This window comes from Triticum aestivum, chromosome 2B (assembly GCF_018294505.1).
Source record: "Triticum aestivum cultivar Chinese Spring chromosome 2B, IWGSC CS RefSeq v2.1, whole genome shotgun sequence".
In the NCBI taxonomy this organism is placed as follows: Eukaryota; Viridiplantae; Streptophyta; class Magnoliopsida; order Poales; family Poaceae; genus Triticum; species Triticum aestivum.
In genome coordinates, this window is record NC_057798.1 from 488,948,544 (window position 1) to 488,970,109 (window position 21,566).

Sequence of the window (21,566 nt, forward strand, 5' to 3'; positions counted from 1 at the left end):
TATTTTTGCGAACACGCAACAGTGTATTAAGATAGAGGAGAAAAATAGTACAGAGTAGCTACAAACAGGGGCATACGATGCTCGTGCACGGGCTCGGATTATCAGCGTATGATACAATACAGTGCCCTGCGGCCGGTGCAAGACTAATAAAGCTACCTGTCGCCAGATACGACTCAGCTGTGAGAGCATCTTCACTCGCCCCCCAACAGGCCCCCAAAAGGCGTTTTCTTTTACCGCCGTCGTCTAAAAATCAGCCTAGTGGCATCCCTAGAAGCCCAAATTTCATCGGTTAGGGCTAAAATTGATGCCGGTGGAACCAGGACGAACCCGGCGCGCTGGGGGGTGCCCGGGGCGCCGCGGGAAGTGTTTTTGGCGTGAATTGATGGCGGGCCCGCCGAGTCAGTGACCAACCACGTCTCGTCTTCCTCAACGCCTCGTTTCCCACGGAGAACCAATGCCAAGGCCGCCGCCGGTCAGCCTTCCATTGATTCCCCACGGGCGACGCGTCGTCCACCTCACGCCACGCGTACACACATGTCTATCACCCCCCGGTGGCTATGAAAAGCCACCCCTCCTCGCCGGTAGACGCACTATCCTTCACCCGCTGTCCCTTTCTCGTCGTCGCCGCCCCATCCCGTCTTTCTTTCCCCGACACCAGCCACCACGTCTACGTCCTCTTATGGGTGAGTGTTTCCCCGACGACAGTGCGACGGCCAACGGCTTCGATCGCCGCACCCTGCCCGAGTGGGAGGCGCACCTCCTCCACCAGTCCAACTACCCGGCGGCGCCAGACATGCACGCGACGGGGGGGTGGAGGCTCAGCGTCGGAGGCGTCCCAGTCCCCCTGCAGCCCAACGTCAACCACACCGCCAAGTTCCACGACGAGGTCGAGCGCGTCCGCGCCTCCCTGCCGGAGGAGGTGCGCGGCCGCCCGGAGTACGCCGCCGTCAAGCACGACAGCTGGGTGGCGTACTTCCAACGCCGCCATGAGGAGCAGCTCGCCTCCACCAACAACGCGCTGGTGAGGGGGCGCCACAACGCCGACGGCCGCCGCATGTGGTGGGGTGTCCCCTGGCGGACGTTGCACTTCGTCCTCGAGCACCTCAAGGGCGGCAACCAGCCGTCGCTCCAATACCCGGTGGCCCCGGCGCCTGTTGTCGTTGTTCTAAGTCTGACAGTAGTGTAGGGGGGTACTGATGGAGAGGCAAGATCCTAGCTATGGAGTAGTTGTATACGCAAGAGTTTTACGAGTTCAGGCCCTTCTCGAAGGAAGTAACAGCCCAACGTCTCGGAGCCCGAAGGCGGTCGACTGGATTATATGCGTATGAGTTACAGGGGTGCGAACCCTTTACACTGAGGAGCGGGGTGGCTTATATAGAGTTCGACAGACCCCTCCAGCCCTCAGTTATGTATGGTTTAAAGTACATTAAGACAGGGGGTTACTGGTAACGCCCACATAAAGTACTATGAAGACCATAAAGGCTACTTAATGACAGACCATTTCACGCAGAGTGACTTTAGATCTCCTGGCTGTCGAGTGATTGGCTTCACGGTCGAGTGTCCTCGAGTCCGTCGAGTGGAACACTCCTGAGTCGATTAACAGGTGATTTCTTCTAAAGATGCCCTTGGGTGGGGTAGTTTGGACAGGTCCATGACCCTACCCTAGGTACATAGCTTCATCATTAGCCCCCGAATGGATCGAGGTTTGAGTGGGGAAGGAGTTGAGAACTCTTCCGACCCATTTCTTGTGCTATGAATATGTCTTGTCTTGGATCAATGAACTTTAGGTGACGGCGCCAACTTCTTTTTCAGTCGCCTTGATCCATTCTTTGTATCTGTCGAGTGAAGTTTTTGCTTAGAGAGCTCCGAGTGAAAGAGTAGAGGAGATCTTCCACCTGACGAGTTGTTCAGCAATCCGCGGATTTTGTGGGATTCGAATTTTGGGAAGCGCGCGGGACGGGGCGAAGCCGCAACAACCGCATGGGATAAGGCAGGGACGCCTCGATCTCCGCGCCACCTTTTTCGCCACGTACCGCACGCGCGACTGTTGCGGGATTTGACAGGATCGCCCGGGCCTACATGTCAGCTACTCGGAAGCGGCCTTATATAAGACGTCGGGCGGGGGTTTCGAACAGTGCGGCCCCATTCCCTTCCCCCTTCTCCCGATTCACCCGCCGCGCTCGCCTCCGCCCTAGCGCCGCTGCTTTGTGCATGCTTCACCGGCGACGATGGTGAAGGAGAAGACGGTGGCTTTGGAGCGGGCGAAGAAGGCGACGACGAAGGCTAAGGGCAGGGCGACCAGTCGGGGCGGATCTTCGTCAAGCTCCGGCCTGCCCCGGGGCTGGATCCAGGGCGACTGGATCCGCTCAACGATCCGTCAGAAGGACCTCAACGACCTGGCCGATGAAGGACTGATCCTCCATGGATCAGTGAGGCTTCCGGGGAACGAGTGGGAGCCGCAACCTCAGGAGGGTGAGTGTGTCCTCTTGGCCACCCACATCGACCGTGGATTTTCCCTGCCTCCTCATCCTTTCTTTTGGGGGTTTCTGAACTTCTTTGGGGCACAACTCCACCATTTCACTCCCAACTCTATCGCGTATCTTGCCGCTTTCGTGTCGTTGTGCGAGAACTTCCTGGGTTGTCGGCCTCATTGGGGTCACTTCAAACACATTTTCACATGTCGCTCACAAACGGTGAAAAAAGCCCATCCGAGTGATGAGAGAACCCAAGTGATTCAGATGTGCGGTGGCCTCGGAGTTCAGATGAGGGGTAAAAGCGCCTTTCCGGCCATGGTCCTTCCCGACTCGGTTCGTGGATGGCAGTCGACCTGGTTTTACTGCAAAGACCAGCCGATGCCAGGGCAGTCGACTGGACTCCCTCCTTTTTCTATGGACCGAGTGGGGAAGCCTTCTTCTTTGAAGGTGATCCCGGAAGAGAAAGCGCAAGTTAAAGTGTTGGTCGAGCGTGTAGTTCAGCTTATCCGTGACGGGGTGACCGGCATGGATCTCCTGGAAGTCTTCCTTCAGCGACGCATCCAGCCTCTTCAATACCGAGACCATCCGATGTGGATGTATTCTGGCACCGAAGACACCACTCGGGTCCACCCGGAGGAGGTCGAGGTGCCACACTGGAGAGGTGGATGACTGCCATCACAGGGAACAAAGACAACCCTTGAGGGGCCAGGAGGATTCCTCCACTCGACCAATCATACGAGCCAGACAAGGTACAGTTCTGTTTCTCCGACTGCTGATCCTACTTCCTTCATTCCGTTTTTGTTAGGATACAGTCGACTGACTTTTTCTTTGCTCGTTGTTTTCCAGATCACCACTGGGATGTACTCGATGCCCAACGGGGCACAAGAACCGGTCAAAGAGGAGGAGGCGAGCGGAGGCGAAAGCCAGGAGGAGTGGCAGTCCGACGCCGAGGGGGACGAAGATGACGACGACTCTGCTGGAGAGGAGGAGGAATCGGAGGGGGAAGAGGAGGAGGAAGCCGACCCTGCTCGCACGGAAAGGAGATCCAAGCTCTCTCACGACCCCTCAGTCGAGCGTGGCAAAGCACCTGTGCCTGCGGGATAGTCGACAAAGCGCCCTCGGACATCTTCCCCTGCTCCGACTGAAAAAGCTCCGAAGCATCCCCGAGCGGCATCGTTGAAGCCATCGAAGGCCCTGCCCAAGATGAAGGTGGCCATTCCCACGATTTCTGGGTAACAACAGAACTCGTGTTTCCTCGTCTAGCATGGGTAGACTCTTGGTCCACTCGTTGGTTAACTGACTGATTTCCGAAACCTGCAGTGCCGCTACCTCCAAGACCTCCACCAAGAACAACGATCAAGAGATGGAAGACGCTGCTACCTCCAATCCTGGTACGCTCTCTGTATTTTCTTTTCTGGTCGATTGAATCTTCGTTTTCAATTCTTTGGATTTATCTTGCAGCTCCTCATCACGTCATTGATCTCCCTGATGACGATGACGAGGTGCCACTGAGGGCGAGGAAGAATAGAAAAGCCCCAGCCGGCAAGGCCACTCAGACTGCGACAACACCTGAGGTACAGGTTCAAGAAGGAGGCGACATTGCTCGGCATTCTATGACCTTCGCTGTGCCGCTGACGAGTGCCCGGCCTTCGTCGTCGACTGCTGAACCGCCCTCCCTTTTCGCCACACACCACGTCCCAGAGGATCAAGTGGGTGCTGCTAAGGAGGCTATACGCCAGGCGGGAATTATGATGGAGCAGGTGAAGGCGATCCGGGAAGCCAGCCAAGCGGCCTATGATGCAAGCTCAGCCCTTCAGAGCAACGTCCAGGTCAGTTGGTAACCGCCTGTTCTGTTAGGATATGTTATCTCAAGACTTCCTTTCGGAAAAATCTTTGAGTCTGACTGTACACCCACTAGGTGTGTCGATTGAATTTGTAGACTGGTGGGGGCACGCTGAGTGCAACCACTGGGTGTAGTCCCCGAGACTATGGTGGACTCCTGACAGTCGACTGTAGTCTTTGTAGTTGGAATTTCTCTACTCGGTCTGGTCGGACCATGTCAAGTGGAACATTAGGACCGGTGGGGGCACGCTGAGTGCACCCACTGGGTGTAGTCCCTGAGACTATGGTGGACTGCTGGCAGTCGACTGTAGTCTGAAGAACTCTCTCTCTCTTTTTTAGATCATGATGAGATCTCTTTGTTCCTCTCGGTCGACTGACCGGATTAGGTCGATGGAACTAGTGGGGGCACGCTGAGTGCACCCACTGGGTGTAGTCCCCGAGACTACTGTTGAATATTTTGATTCGACTGTAGTCTTAGAGATGCTACAGTTTTTCTCTTAGTTACTCGGAAGTAACTTCTCTTTGATATCTGTCGACTGACTCTTTGCAGAAATCTTGCGAGCTCGTGGCCCGTTATACTGAGTTGGAAAAGAAGCACATCCGGCTCGATCTTGATTTGAAACTTGTTCAGGAGAACTTTCAGAAAGCAAAGGACGAGGCAACAGGTACGATTGGTGAGAACTTGACGACTGTTTTCGTCTTTCTGCTCATTATTGATTCTGAACTATTTGTCATTTCGCAGAAAAAACGAAGGTGGCTCTGAACAAGAAGGACCAGGAACTTGCTAAAGCGCAGAAGGCTGCTTTGGATAAAACGAAGCTCGCGGAAGAGAAGCTGGCTTCAGTCGGCAAACTCGAAGAAGAGAAAGCCAACCTGAAAGTTGTTCTCGACGCGGCCAACAAGGAAGTCAGCCGTCTGAAGAATGACAAGATTGCTCTGAGTGACAAGGCTAGTGAGCTGGTGGGGAAGAAGAATGATTTGGAAGCTTATCTGGGAGGGCTCGCTAAGAAGTTGTTCCTCATGCTTGAAGGTAACCTCTCTCACCCAACTGACTTGCTATCGTCGACTCGTCGCAGTACTGTTGGTTCATCTTTGGCTTGTGTGTACAGAATTCTGCCAAAATTTCGAGGAGGAGACCAGTCGAGTGGAGACAGGTTTGGATCCGATCAACTCTCCAATGAAGGATGAAACTGCCATGAATGTGCTCCGACTAGAGTCTCATGTCGCTGGAGTGGTCGACTATCTTGCTCGACTGAAAGTTGCGGCGTCACGGATCGACACGACTCTGGCCGAGAGAGACGCTTCAACTTGACCTCGAGTCTCTGATGACTCGACTGAATGAGGTCCTAGGTCGAGTGCAAGAATGGAAGAAGTCCTCTACCAGGTGTGGCGCTGATGTTGCTCTATCTCTGGTCCATGTTCACTGCAAGGACGCATGAGAGGAAAAGTTGGCGTCCCTCAAGGTGGCTAATACTAAGAAGCATGACTTCCAACCTTTCATGGAGACCTTCATTGCCGCTGCCACTCGGATTGCAGATGGAATTGACCTGGACCAGTTCGTCGCGCCTTCCAGTCCTCCACCGAAGGAATAAAAAACTTCCATGCTTGACGCTTTAAATTTGCCTCGGAATGCCGAGTGATTTTGTAACCGATAAACTTTAACAGGCTTCCCGCCTGAGCACTTCTGAACCCGTAGGGTGTTATCTGAACTTGGCTTTGCCGTTGAATATGCTTGCGTTTGTCTTTGAGCGAACCTTGTTCTCCACTTGGAATATATTTCAGTGCTTGATATGTACTCTTGCAGGTTGGAGCACAGATTGCAGTCGACTTGCGCCCTTGCGGGTCAGGATGGAGCGCACATTGTATTTGTGTCGAAGCTTGAAGGAGAAGGTAGTAGTCGACCTGCACATCATTGTCCTTGCAAAGCGCACATTGTACTTGTGCCGGAGCTTGAAGGAGAAGGTAGCAGTCGACCTGCACCTCGTCATCCTTGCAGAGCGCACATTGTATTTGTGCCGTAGCTCGAAGGAGAAGGTAGCAGTCGACCTGCACCTCATCGTCCTTGCAGAGCGCACATTGTATTTGTGTCGTAGCTCGAAGGAGGAGGTAGCAGTCGACCTGCACCTCATCATCCTTGCAGATCGGGATGAATTTTGTACTTAGGCGAGTGTTGGACTGTAGCTAAGCCTCCGAGTGAGAGGTTTGCTCTTCACTCGGTAGGAATTTAAATACTTAGGCGAGTACTGGACTGCAGCTAAGCCCCCGAGTGAGAGGTTTGCTCTTTGCTCGGTAGGATTTTAAATACTTAGGCGAGTACTGGACTGCAGCTAAGCCCCCGAGTGAGAGGTTCGCTCTTCACTCGGTAGGATTTTAAACACTTAGGCGAGTACTGGACTGCAACTAAGCCCCCGAGTGAGAGGTTCGCTCTTCACTTGGTAGGATTTTAAACACTTAGGCGAGTACTGGACTGCAGCTAAGCCCCTGAGTGAGAGGTTCGCTCTTCACTCGGTAGGATTTTAGACACTTAGGCGAGTACTGGCCTGCAGCTAAGCCCTCGAGTGAGAGGTTCGCTCTTCACTCGGTAGGATTTTAAACACGTAGGCGAGTACTGGACTGTAGCTAAGCCCCCGAGTGGGAGGTTCGCTCTTCACTCGGTAGGATTTTAAGCAGCGCACATTGTATTTGTGCCGTAGCTCCGAAGGAGAAGGTAGCAGTCGACCTGCACCTCGTCGTCCTTGCGGATCGGGATGAATTTCATACTTAGGCGAGCACTGGACTGCGGCTAAGCCCTCGAGTGGGAGGCAGACTCTCCACTCGACATGATTTTTCAAACTTAGGCTAGCACTGGGCTGCAGCTAAGCCTCCGAGTGGGAGGCAGACTCTCCACTCGGTAGGATTTCTCAAACTTAGGTGAGCACTTGGCTGCAGCTAAGCCTCCGAGTGAGAGGCAGACTCTCCACTTGGTAGTATTTCTCAAACTTAGGTGAGCACTGAGCTGCAACTAAGCCTCCGAGTGGGAGGCAGACTCTCCACTCGGTAGGATTTCAAATACTTAGGCGAACACTGGGCTGCAGCTAAGCCTCCAAGTGGGAGGCAGACTCTCCACTCGGTAGGATTTCTCAAACTTAGGCAAGCACTGGGCTGCAGCTAAGCCTCCGAGTGAGAGGCAGACTCTCCACTCGGTAGGATTTCTCAAACTTAGGCGAGCACTGAGCTGTAGCTAAGCCTTCGAGTGGGAGGCAGACTCTCCACTCGGTAGGATTTCAAATACTTAGGTGAACACTGGGCTGCAGCTAAGCCTCCGAGTGGGAGGCAGACTCTCCATTCGGTAGGATTTCTCAAACTTAGGCGAGCACTGAGCTGCAGCTAAGCCTCCGAGTGGGAGGCAGACTCTCCACTCGGTAGGATTTCAAATACTTAGGCGAAGCGGGTTCACGGCTAAGCCTCCGAGTGAAAGGCTTGCTTGTCACTCGGTAGGAATTTTTTTTTACAAACTTAGGCGAAACGGATTCGCAGCTAAGCCACCCACATGGGGATTTCTTACATAAACAAAAGCAACAACAATCAATGGAGAAAATTATAACACTTTTGTCTTTGATAAACAAACTACAGGAGTATTTTATTACATCTCATCCGAGTGAGTACTTAAGAGTAAAAGGGGCGGAGCAGATCCACATTCCAAGCTCGTGGCTCATCAATCTGGCGACCGACATTGTACAGACGGTACGCTCCATTGTGGAGAACTTTGGTGGTGATAAGGGGCCTTCCCAAGTAGGGGCAAGTTTGTGTGGCTTATGTTGATCCACTCGGAGGACCAAATCTCCCTCTTGGAAGGATCGACTCTTCACGTTTCTGGCATGGAATCGACGCAAGTCCTGCTGATAGATGGTCGATCGGATCAAGGCCATCTCTCTTTCTTCTTCTAGAAGGTTGACTGCGTCCTGCCGTTCTTGTTCTGCTTCATCTTCAGAGTAGAGCTCGATTCGGGGTGCATTGTGAAGCAGGTCACTCGGCAGAACTGCTTCTACTCCATAGACCAGAAAGAATGGAGTTCTCCCAGTCGACCGATTGGGAGTAGTCCTTAGTCCCCAAAGGACTGATGGAAGTTCGCCGACCCACGCGCCTGTTGCGTGTTTGAGATCGCGCATCAACCAGGGTTTCAGTCCTTTGAGAATTAGGCCATTTGCTCTTTGTGCTTGTCCATTCGTCTGGGGGTGAGCGACGGAGGCGTAGTCGACTCGTGTGCCTTGAGAAGCACAAAAGGTTTTGAATTGGTCGGAATTGAAGTTTGACCCATTATCGGTGATGATGCTATGCGGAACTCCATATCTGAATATCAATTCTCTGATGAAGCTGATCGCAGTGCTGGCATCGAGACTCTTGATGGGTTTTGCTTTGATCCACTTAGTGAACTTGTCGACTGCCACCAGTACATGGGTGAAGCCGCTCCTGCCAGTCCTCAGTGGTCCAACCATATCTAATCCCCAGACATCGAAGGGCCGGGCGAGTGGAATGGTCTTCAAGGCTGAGGCAGTTTTGTGCGACAGATTGCAGTAGAACTGGCATCCTTCACACTTATCGACTATCTCTTTTGCCATTTCATTTGCTCTGGGCCAGTAAAAACCCGCTCGGTATGCTTTAGCCACGATGGTCCGGGAGGACGCATGGTGGCCACAGGTCCCCGAGTGGATATCGTCAAGAATTATCTGACCCTCTTCTGGCGTTATGCATTTCTGGCTGGCTCCTGTCGCGCTTTCTCTGTACAACTGTCCCTTCATCACAGTAAAGGCTTTGGATCGACGGACGATCTGTCGAGCCTCTTCTTCATTCTCTGGGAGCTCTTTCCTTAGGATATACACAATGTACGACACTGTCCAGTCGGGAGTGATAACCAAGAATTCCATGACCAGGTCAACCACGGCTGGGATTTCGACTTCAGTCGGATCCGTGGCACTTTTTGGCTACGGAGCTTCCTCGGTGAAAGGATCCTCTTGAACTGATGGTGCATGGATATGTTCCAAAAAGACACCACTGGGAATGGCTTCTCTCTTGTAACCTATCTTTTCCAAGTCATCGGTTGCTTGATTTTTCAATCGGGGTATATGATGAAGCTCTAACCCCTCGAATTTCTTCTCCAGCTTTCTTACTCATTACAGTAACCAGTCATGGCTGGGCTTCTGACATCCCACTCCTTCATCACTTGGTTTACCACCAAATCCGAGTCACCGTAGACCATGAGGCGACGAATGCCGAGTGAAATGGCCATATGCAACCCATACAAAAGTGCTTCATATTCTGCTTCGTTGTTGGAGGAATCAAAGTGAATCTGGAGTACATATCTGAGCTTGTCTCCTCGGGGGGAAACCAACACTACCCCAGCACCAGAACCGTTCAGCATCTTAGAGCCATCAAAGAACATGGTCCAGTGCTCCGAGTGTACTTGAGTCGACAGTTGCTGTTCGGTCCACTCGGCGAGGAAATCTGCTATTGCTTGTGACTTGATAGCTTTCTTTGCCTCAAATCTGATATCTAGGGGAAGGAGTTCAATCGCCCTTTTCACCACTCGACCAGTTGCATCTCTATTGTGCAGAATCTCTGACAATGGGGCGCCGCTGACGACTGTAATGGTATGGTCAAAGAAGTAATGAGCAACTTTCTTTGTGGTCATATAAATCCCATATACAAGCTTCTGATAGTGAGGTTATCTTTGCTTTGATGGGGTCAGAACTTCAGAAATATAATATACTGGGCGCTGAACTTTGAAGGCTTTTCCTTCTTCTTCCCACTCGACCGTAAGTACTGTACTGACGACTTGTCCTGTGGCTGCAATGTAAAGCAGCAAAGGCTCTTTGCTGATCGGAGCAGCAAGCACCGGCTGGGTGGAAAGCAGGGCTTTTAGCTCTGCAAACGTTGCATCAGCTTCAGGAGTCCACTCGAACTTGTCTGACTTCTTCATCAGTCGGTAAAGGGGCAATGCCTTTTCATCGAGACGAGAGATGAATCGACTTAAAGCGGCCAAGCAACCAGTAAGCTTCTGAACATCGTGCACACGGACAGGTCGTTTCATTCGGAGTATAGTGCCCACTTTCTCTGGATTTGCGTCGATCCCTTGTTCGGAAACGAGAAAACCAAGTAATTTTCCGCCAGGAACTCCGAATGTGCACTTTGATGGATTAAGCTTGATATCGTACCTCCTGAGGTTGGCAAATGTTTCAGCGAGGTCAGTTAGCAGGTCGGAACCTTTTCATGACTTGACCATAATGTCATCCATATATGCTTCCACATTCCGACTGATTTGAGTGAGCAAACACTTCTGAGTCATCCTCATGAACGTGGCTCCGGCATTCTTGAGGCCGAATGGCATGGTGACATAACAGAAGCACCCGAATGGGGTGATGAAAGCTGTTTTGATCTCATCAGGTCCATACCGACGGATCTGATGGTACCCCGAATAGGCGTCTAAGAAATACAATCGCTCACATCCCGCAGTCGAGTCGACTATTTGATCGATGCGGGGGAGAGGAAAATGATCTTTCAGGCAGGCCCGATTGATATGTTTAAAGTCAATGCACATGCGAAGTGGCTTGTCCTTCTTGGGGACCATGACAACATTGGCGAGCCACTCGGAGTGGTAAATTTCTCGGATGAACTTTGCTGCTAAGAGCCGAGCTACCTCTTCGCCAATGGCCTTCCTTTTCTGGACGGCAGACCGTCGCAGATGTTCTTTGACAGGTTTTGCCTTTGAGTAGACCCGTAGACGGTGCTCAGCCAGTCCCCCGGGAACACCCGGCATGTCAGAAGGTTTCCATGCGAAGATGTCCCAGTTCTCACGGAGGAACTGGATGAGCGCTTCTTCCTATTTGGGGTCGAGCGTTGTGCAGATATTAGTCGGGGCAGCATTGGGATCGGTCGGGTGGATGTGAACCGGTTTCGTCTCACCGGGCGACTGAAAAGGTGACTCCGTAGCGGGCTTCTTAGCTCGCAACAAATCACTCGGGTCTGCATTTTTTTGATGTTCCTGCCACTCTTCTGCTACCATCTGAGCATCGGAGATTTTTGAGCCCTTCTGAAAGCACTCTTCCGCCATCTTGCGATTGCCAGTAACAGTGATCACACCCTTAGGGTCAGGCATCTTCAATTTGAGGTACACGTAACACAGTCGAGCCATAAAACGTGCATAAGCTGGCCTGCCCAAAATAGCATGATAGGCACTCTGGAAATCCACGACTTCAAATGTCAACTTTTCTTTGCGGAAATTCTTGGAATCACCAAAAACCACATCGAGAGCAATCTGGCCGAGTGACGCGGCCTTCTTGCCAGGAATAACTCCATAGAAACTCATGTTGCTTGTACTGATTCTGGACATCGGAATGCCCATCCCTTTCAGTGTCTCCGTGTACAGTATATTCAAACTACTGCCGCCATCCATCAAGACCTTAGTCAGTCGAGTGCCTTCGACAACTGGATCGACCACCAGAGCTTGCCTCCCAGGGGTGGCTATGTGTGTCCGGTGATCTAACTGGTTGAATGTGATGGCCGTCTGAGACCACTTCAGATAATTGGGTGTCGCCGGAGCAACCATATTCACCTCTCAGTTTATAACTTTTAGTCGACTTTTGCTTTCAACGTCAGCAAAAATCATCAGGGTGGAATTGACCAGGGGATATCCATCATCACTATCTTCTTTGTCATCAACTTTGTCCGACTCTTTTTCCTTGTCCTTGGGCTGCTTCCCCTGGAACTGCTGGATCAAGAGCCGACACTGCCGAGTGGTATGCTTCGGGTAAATGAAATTACCCTCCTCATCTTTCTTCGTGTGGATGTGACACGGAAAATCCATCACGTCATTTCCTTCTTTAGCCTTCACTTTCTTGGGGTTCCAATGCCCCTTGGGCTTCCCTTTAAACTTTTCCTGAGTCACGGCTAAGGCTTCTCCAGGAGCAGTTGGCTTGGCTTTCCGTTTCTGCTTCCGACTGGAGTTCCCTCCTCCGGTTTCGTGGGCGACTGACTTGTGCTTGCCACTCCGGAGCCGATCCTCTTCTTCACCATTGGCATACGTGGTGGCTATCTCCATCATTCGACTCAAAGACATGTCTCCGGTTCGACCAAATTTCAGATTCAGCTCTCTGTACTTAACGCCTTCCTTGAAGGCACACACTGCCTGGTGATCAGACACATTCTCTACCATGTGATGCAACGTGATCCATCTCTGAATGTAATCTCTCAAAGTCTCATTCGGCTTCTGTACGCAAGTTTGCAGCTCTGTCAGTCCTGCTGGTCGCTTGCAAGTTCCTTCAAACGTTCTGACAAACACTCGGGAAAGGTCTTCCCAAGTGTAAATGTTGCTGGGTGCTAACTGGTTCAGCCATGCTCTGGCTGAGCCCTCCAACATAAGAGGCAGATGCTTCATGGCCACCTCATCATTGCCACCGCAGATCTGAATAGCCACTCGATAGTCCTCAAGTCAAGTATCAGGCTTGGACTCACCAGTGAACTTACTGACTCCAGTCGCCAACCTGAAGTTGGAAGGAATCACCGCGGCCCTGATGGCTCTGGTAAAACACTCTGGTCCTGAGACATGCACTCTGCTGCTGGTGGGCACATCCCTGTCGTTACCTTCTCGGTGAGCTCTATTCCTGTCGACCAGACCTTGAACGATAATGGATCTCGCATCAAAGCCTGGTTCCCTGGGGTCGACTGGAATTCTTCGCCCAACACTATGCTGGCGCCTATCATCCTGCTGTTGAGGCACGTACGATCCACCCCTTGGGGGAGGGGTGGGCACTCGACGTCGATCATCGTGATCGAATCGGTGATCATACTGCTCACGGTTCTTGTGCTGATCATGCCGGTCTCCACGTCCCTCATGCCTCGGGGGCGATCTGGGGCTGTGAGCCGACTGGACTGTATTCGCGGCCACGGATCTGCTGTGAATCTTGTTTCGCGACTGTGATATAGCTGAATTTTGATCTCCTGCTGCCCGGAGCAAATCTCTGATCTGCATTAAGCCTCTGCCAGCCTCTGACTAGGAAGGCTGAATCGACTCTGCTATACGGGCTGCAGCTGCTAAATTCTGAATCGGAGTTCGATATACCTGAGTCGGTTGTGGAAAGAGTTGACGTCGACTGGAATCTGGAACCCGTTTCCGAGCACACTCGTCGAGTGCTCGCTGAAGGTTCTCCAGTCGCGTGCGCTCGGCCAAGTTAGCCAAGCGCGCGTCTTCCAAGGCACGAGCCTCGGGAGTTTCTCCAACGATAGGAGTATGTAGCGCATCCATGTTCTGGCGGCGAAGTTCTTCCCTTTGCAGAGAATCGAGGGGCTCGGGGAGATATTCCTCATGGGCGTGCGACGGATTGCCTCCGCCGTCACCTCCCTCGGCGCCGGGAAAGCCGGGGGGACCGTGTGGTCCATTGACCATCAGGACCTCTGCCGCTGGATCACTGCTGTCGCACTCGGATGCAGTCTCTGCGGAGCGAGTCGAACAGGCCGTAGAGAGATTCATCGGGCTCGATTGCCGCGACTTGGGCGGTGGTCGACTTGCGAGCCACCGCGTGCCTCACCCATCGCTGAAGCCTCGACCGACCGGAGCGCTTGCGCCGGCGGGAAGCAGGGAGGGAGGATGACACAAAAACTGGTCGATACTGGGTCGACGGTTGCCGCAGGAGGACGCCGCGGACGCACGCGCGAAAGTGCGTCGCTCCGCGGACTAGGAGCGCGTCGACGTCGAGCGGAGCCTCCTGAAGCCAGGCAGAGTCGTCGGCAACGAACGTGAGCGCGCCGAGACGGATCTCGCGGCCCTCAATCAAACCTCCGCCTGAAACCATGATGAAGGAGATCGGAAAAAATCGCAACTTCTCCAATAAGTTGCTAAGACACCTGCCCCACGGTGGGCGCCAGCTGTCGTGGTTCTAAGTCTGACAGTAGTGTAGGGGGGTACTGATTGAGAGGCAAGATCCTAGCTATGGAGTAGTTGTATACGCAAGAGTTTTACGAGTTCAGGCCCTTCTCGGAGGAAGTAACAGCCCTACGTCTCGGAGCCCGGAGGCGGTCGACTGGATTATATGCGTATGAGTTACAGGGGTGCGAACCCTTTACACTGAGGAGCGGGGTGGCTTATATAGAGTTCGCCAGACCCCTCCAGCCCTCAGTTATGCAGGGTTTAAAGTACATTAAGACAGGGGGTTACTGGTAACGCCCACATAAAGTACTATGAAGACCATAAAGGCTACTTAATGACAGACCGTTTCACGCAGAGTGACTTTAGATCTCCTGGCTGTCGAGTGATTGGCTTCACGGTCGAGTGTCCTCGAGTCCGTCGAGTGGAACACTTCTGAGTCGATTGACAGGTGATTTCTTCTAAAGATGCCCTTGTGTGGGGTAGTTTGGACAGGTCCATGACCCTACCCTAGGTACATAGCTTCATCACCTGTCCCCGCCGGAGCGGCGGCGACATTTGGCTGCCGCGGCGCATGGCGGGTGGGTCCTTCTCCTCCCACTCCCACTCGTCCGGATCGCCGGCGCTCGCCAGCGTCAAGGCCGAGCCCGTGAAGACGCCGCTAGGGCGGCGCACCCACGGCGGCGCCTTTGTCATCAACGAGGGTGGCCGTGGCTCCTCTTCCTCCCGCTTCGTCAAGCCGAAGACGGAGCCAGGGCTGATCGCCGTGAAGAGCGAGCACGGCGACTTGGCCGCCGCCAATGACGAGGCCACGCTCAAGTTGGCGCGCGAGGACTACGTCAAACTGGAGACGAAATGCCAGCGTAGCGCCCTAGAGGAGATCGCCGCCCGGCGCCGCGACCACGACGTGGGCGGCGTCATCGTCCTCGAGGACAGTGACGACGATGCACCGCTGCCGCCAACCAAACCGGGATGCCAAGGCGACGCAGGCGAGGGGTGCAGCAACGGCGGCAGCGTAAAGAAGCATGCCGACGACGGCGACGACTACATCGCCTTCGGCGCGTTCTTCGGCCTGTAGGAGGGGCGGCAGAAGGCGGCGCAGTAGTTTTCATTTATGTTTTTAGTTTTGAATTATGTTTTAAAGTTTTTATGTAAAAAAATCAATCAGATCGCCTCATATGTGTCGAATTTGGCCAAATTTTGTCGTGTTTGGCCGATTTTGGCCGACTTTATTTTTCAAAAGAACGGCGTCTGAATTGAGCTTGAGGCGGCAGTTGGGAATCCGACCATCCACATGCCTAAAATATCGCCGGCGAGCCCCCAGGCGGCGATATTTCAAGCTCCTAGGGGCCCGAACGGCTGGAGATGCTACAAGCTCGTCATGTGCTGTATCTGCGCTTCTCGTTCAGACTAGCTACCGTCATCAGAAAATAAAAATAGAAGAATAATACACAAAATCTTCCCGTGCCAATGACCCCCACGAGGCCATGAGGGCACGTTCTCCCTTGGATAAGTTTGAGAGGCGGATGATGCGTTCCACTCCCATGTTAGTTGAAGAGAAGAAAATGTAGGGTAAAGCAAAGAAAAGAGCAGCCGACAAAGTGCAGTGTCTGCTTCCTAGACAAGCATACAAGAGCATCTTCCTAAATTTCTATTCTCTATTCCTGTTCTGGTCTGATCTCTGTTCTTAATTGCACTTGAAGTAGAACCAGACAACATAAGAGATACTATTTTACTTTTTTGAGCTTTGGAGTGACAGGGTAAACAACGGATAAAGCTCGACATGGGAATTGGACTGATGGGCCTGATGAATCCAGTTTGAAGGGAACAAAACGTATGCACAGTGTGCAAGATTCACGCATGTGTTGATCGATCGCAGTCTTTTCTTTGCTGCATTTCGCGTTTGAACGCGCAATCATCGGTTTTGAGATTACAAGCGACAGGTATCACACACATTCGGGGCGTTGATCGGGTAACATTATTGGCGACTAGGATCAAAATTCAGCTCGGGGTCCCGGCGCCGTCACAGCGGCAGCACGGAGCTCCGGGCACGGCAGTGCCGCGAGAAGAAGGACCTCGGGAGACCGCCGGACGCGGGCCTCTCGGTGCTCGGATGGCCGGTCGCACCGCTTTGATGCTTCTCTTGGCCACTCTGCTCCTCCCCTTCGGGGGCCGCGTCAGGCTGCCGGTCCAGCGCGGCGACGTCTGCCGCGGTTGAGACCATCGCCGCGTTCATGGACGCCGCGCGCCGCACATTCCGCGGCAGTGGGCCCGGGAGCTGCGGCAATGGCTCTGGCTCTGGCGAACTGGGTTGCTGCTGCTCGTGCTGATCTTCTTCCACGCGCGGCGCTTCTTGGTCCTCGTCCTCCTCGTCTTCAGGCTCCAGCGTTGAATCGCTCGCGGCAGCCGCTTGCTCGGCTGCCGCGTTGGCGTTCGCATCTGGATCAGCTGGTGGGTTGGACTCGATGCCGACTCCGGCGGCCGCGGCGGCGGGGTCGATCACGTCGGAGCGGCAGAGCGGGCAGTTGACGTGGGCGCGGAGCCAGGTGTCGATGCAGGGGACGTGGAACGCGTGGCCGCACTTGGGCAGCAGGCGCACGAGCTCGCCGTCGCTGAACTCGCCGAGGCACACGGAGCAGTCGGCGGCGCCGAGGAGCCCAGACCCCGCGCGGTACGGCGTCACCGCGATCGAGTCGATCGCCGCCTTGTCGAGCCCGACGGTCCGGATGTACCAGACGTGGTGCACCACCCCGCCCCCGCCCCCGCCCTCCGGGTCGTCGTTCCCGACGTTGGTCGCGGCGGCCGGCGGCTGGGCGAGGAGCGCCTGCCGCCGGCGCCGCAGCTGCCGGCGACGGACGGCGATCGAGAATCCGAGGAGGATGAGGGAGAGGAACGCGAGCGCCGCGGCGGCGCAGAGGACGTAGGTGATGAAGCGGCGGCGGTGGTCATCGACGGCGCCGTACCCGTAAGTTCCTCCTCCCTGGTCTCTCCAACCACCGCCGCCGTCATGGACGGGGGAAGGGGACGGAGCGAGGTCCGGGGAAGAAGGGAAATAGAAATAAAAAGAAGGCGAAGGAGGAGGAGGCGATGTGATCGGCGGCGGAGAGGAAGGCGATGGAGAAGGGGAAGGGGTGAAGAAGGGAGGGGCGGGAGGCGGGGGGCAGCCGTACCAAGGATCGCAGTCGTCCGAGAAGAGGATCCGGCGGTAGTGGAGCGGCATGGCGTCAGGTGGGCGGCGAGGCCGGCGGCATCGGCGGTGGACTGGTGGAGGGGGGCGGGGAAAGTGGGAGGAAGGTCGTGGAAGTGCGCGTGCGTGCGGGTGGTTTTCCTTTGGAGGAGGAGGCCGGGCCGGGCGGGGCGGCCACTACTTGGCAAACGGGATAAGTGGATGGTTGGTTGGTGGCCAAGTTGGACTTGGTGCGTAGAAAAATTCGGCCCGTGGGCAGCTTTTCCGGCCGAGTGCGGGGCACCGGATGCCGGGCGGACGGGGACGGATACTTGCCTCTCCCGTCAATCTTCTGACTTATTTTCTTCCAACCTGACGAGACGATGACTTGAGGAGTGACGTGGCCAGCAACCCAGGTATGAGCTGATGTGATGTGATGGTGCATCCAATTGCTGGTGGTACTAGTACTTGTTAGTCGACCTGTTGAATTGTTGGGTTTCTGAACGAGCGGCCTGATCTCAAGTTCTTTTTTCCCTAACAAAGGAAAGGAGAGCTCCATTTTGCTACCCGAGCTGCTTCGTCAGCCAACCGACGCGCAGCCGCAGCGGGGATTCGGTACGCGGCCGTGTGATTGTGTGGAGATGACCTCTGGCTGGCACTAAAAACTCGTGCAGACTTCATAAAAAAAAAAGAACTCGTGCCCTTGCGCACCGACGGCCGCTCAGGTTCGTGCACGAGGCGGCTTGGTGCCCCGCTACGAGCGCCAGTTAGTTGACCGCAGTTCAGTCCTGTCCTCTGCCGTGACTTTTTTTTTACATGTTTTTTTTGAGGAACAAGAGTAACCACGTTACTCTTAGGACAACACATAGTCGGCAGCTAACACTGCATTCAGGTCATCCGGGATTGCCGCAACCCTCTGCATGTCTTCCAGTCTTCGAGCACGCGCGGCGAGAGCATGGGCTAGCTTGTTTTGACATCGGCTAGCATGTATGACCTGGGATTCACTGAACCTCTGTAGTTCCTTTTTGATGTCAGAGAAAACTGACCGCCAGGGGGAGCTGTTGCTGTCGCCCGGCCGAAGCTCATTCACAACGAAACTGCAGTCAGTTTCAGCGATGATTGGCCCCCTGTACAGAGGTGACAGGGCCTGCAGGCCAGCAAGTAAGGCCATCGCTCCGGCTTCCTCCACTGCAGAGCACCATCCAATTCCTTTGGACAGAGAGACAACGACGAGCCCCTCATGATCCTGCGCGACCGCGCCCACTTGCGATATGCCACTATCGGCTAGAAAAGCTGCATCTGAGTTCAGTTTGACAGTTCCGGCCACTGGGGGACACCATTGATTTGCTGTATGGCCCTGATAGGTCTCAACCTGCAAGTCTGTCGCCCCTGACAGAAAATCCAAGGGTAATCTCCTGCCCAAAGCATGCCCAGCTCGTAGCTTCTTATGTCTGATATTAGTGTCAGTTTCCAAAATAGTACCGCTACACTTCAGCTCTTCCTCGTACAGCTCCAAGAAATGGGCCGACCGGCTGACAGACTCCTTACCTACGTTGTGCGTGCAGTCATCCCTGAGAAACCAACAACGCCATAGAAGAAGCAGTGTCTTAGCTCTTGTCTCGGGGTTGCAAGGGTTGAGGAGGTTCTGTAACCAATCCACCCCAGTGTGTCTGAACTGGGATTCACTAGGGAAATTCCAGATTTCTCTCATCTCATGCCTCAGAGCCTTGCTTTTAGTGCATGAAACTACAGCATGAAATTCATCTTCCTCTTCAGTACCACAAATCTTACACACATTGTCCACTTCAAGTGTACGTTTCCATTTATTCTTATTTGTGGGCAAGGTGTTCGTGGCAACTCTCCAGCCGAAAATCTTAATTTTCTCAGGAACTTTTGCTTTCCATATGATGTCCCAAATGCTTCGGTTGTCGGCGTCATTCGTAGAGCTCGAGGCTGGGTATTTGGACTGCTTTTGGAGGGAGACCGCTAACCTGTACGCACTTCGAACAGTGAAAACACCGGATTTTTCAAAGTGCCAGGCAAGGGTGTCCTCGGTTTCAGTACTAGGAAGCCTTATACTGCATATAGCCTCAGCGTCAAAGTGGTAGAACAGTTGGTGCACCTTCTCCGTGTCCCACCCAGCACCGTCAGCCCTTAACAACTGGTTTACCCATCTGAGTCTAGACCGACGAATGAAGCTTACTGGTTTGAGGCCCTCTTTACGTGGGATCCAATTGTCTCTCTGAATATTTACCTTCCTCCCGTTCCCTATTCTCCACACAAGACCGGCCTTGAGCAGTTCGAGTCCATATTCAATTCCACGCCAAACAGGGGAGGCTTCCGATGCAAAAACCGTGTCTATTAGCACCCCGTGCGGGTAATATTTTGACTTTAGAACGCGTGCACATAAGCTGTCCAGCCTCTGAATCAATCTCCATGCTTGCCTGGCGAGCAGAGCTTGGTTGAACAGCTTCATGTCTCTAAAACCAATACCCCCTCCTCTCTTTGGCCTAGTCATTTGCTCCCAAGATTTCCAGTGAACCTTCCTATGGCCCTTTTCCTCACCCCACCAAAAATCACGGATTAGTCTTTCATACTTATCACAGAAACCTTGTGTCATCTTGAAGACCCCCATGCAAAAAGTAGGAAGGGCCTGCAGGACCGATTTCACTAGGACCTCCTTAGCTTCATGAGACATGAATCTCTCTGACCAGTCCGAACATCTCTTAATAAATCTTTCCATGATAGGCTGAAACAAAGAATCCTTCATGCGACCTTCTGGCGTGGGGAGCCCTAAATACTTGCTCTCAAAAGTAGAGGACGTGATCTGCAACTCCGTCATGACCCCTTGTTGGGTCGCCTCTGGACACAGCTCACTGAAGAGAATTGAACACTTGCTGTAACTCAGAAGTTGGCCTGAACCTTTCTGAAAATTGGCAAGTACTTGCATGATGCACTCTGCCTCCTCTTTGCACGCCTTGAAGAAGAGTAAGCTGTCATCGGCAAACAGCAGGTTGGAGATCCCGGGACTTCCTCTGGCAATCTTCAGGGGGGTGATTTTTCCTCGACGAACCTCCTTGTCCAGCAGGCATGAAAGCCCTTCAGCCACGGACAGGAAGAGATATGGGCTCAACGGGTCACCCTGCTGAAGCCCTCTCGAGGGGATGAAAGGCTCGAGAAGCTTCCCATTGTATTTGACAGTGTATCTCACGGATTTTACGCAGCTCATCACCCAGCCAACCCATTTTTGCTCAAACCCAAGCTTCAGGAGAGACTCTTCCATAAAACCCCAGTCGACTCTATCATATGCCTTTGCCAAATCCAACTTAAAAGCACAGTGCGTATTAGCTGGCTGTTTGGAATGCTGGATTTTGTAGAAGCACTCGAAAGCAATCATGGCGTTGTCTGTGATCAGGCGGCCAGGGATAAAGGCACTATGTGTCTCAGAAATCAGATCATCCAGAAGGGGTCTCAAGCGATTCACCATGCACTTGGAGATCACTTTATATATCACGTTGCACAAACTTATTGGTCTATATCTTTCAGGTGCTCTGGATTATTCTTCTTCGGGATGAGAACAATTACCGTGTCATTAATTCCCTCCGGCATGATACCCTCCTGGAAAAATTCCAGAACCGCATTCACCACATCCCTCTTGACAGTACTCCAATTCCTCTGGAAAAACCTTGCTGGAAAGCTGTTGGGGCCTGGAGCTTTCAAAGGGCCAATTTGGAAGAGTGCGTCGCTGATTTCCTTTTCCGTGAAATCCTTAACCAACGACACATTCATCTCTACAGAAACTCTTTCATTCAGGCAGTCCACTATAACCTTAGGATCGACCTCGTCTTCTTTAGTGTACAATTGTTTGAAGAAGCTTGTGGTCATTTCCTGTAACTTGTCCATTTCCTCCACCCAAACACCATCCTCATTTTTTAACTTACTGATTGTATTCTTTTTACGTCTCCAAGAGGCCTTTCGTTGGAAGTACTTGGTATTTTTATCTCCTTCTCTCAGCCATAACGCTCTAGATCGTTGTCTCCACATCATCTCCTCCCGGTGCAAAACCTCGTCCAAATTCCTAGATACAGCCTTAATCTCCCTATCTCTGGCAGCCGACGCTTGTTTCTTCCACAGGCTCTCCAATTGCTTCCTAAGCGAAGCAGTCTGCTTTATGATTGAGCCGAAGCTG

At 53.1% G+C, this 21,566-nt stretch overlaps 1 protein-coding gene across 1 annotated transcript; it reads right to left on the bottom strand.

The window, feature by feature from the left end:
* Positions 1-16,076: 16,076 nt before the first annotated feature.
* On the bottom strand, positions 16,077-17,605 carry LOC123045615 (RING-H2 finger protein ATL52). The gene has a single exon (XM_044468733.1). It carries the CDS (start codon positions 17,429-17,431, stop codon positions 16,235-16,237), a length of 1,197 nt encoding a protein of 398 aa, XP_044324668.1. The 5' UTR covers positions 17,432-17,605; the 3' UTR covers positions 16,077-16,234.
* Positions 17,606-21,566: the final 3,961 nt, after the last annotated feature.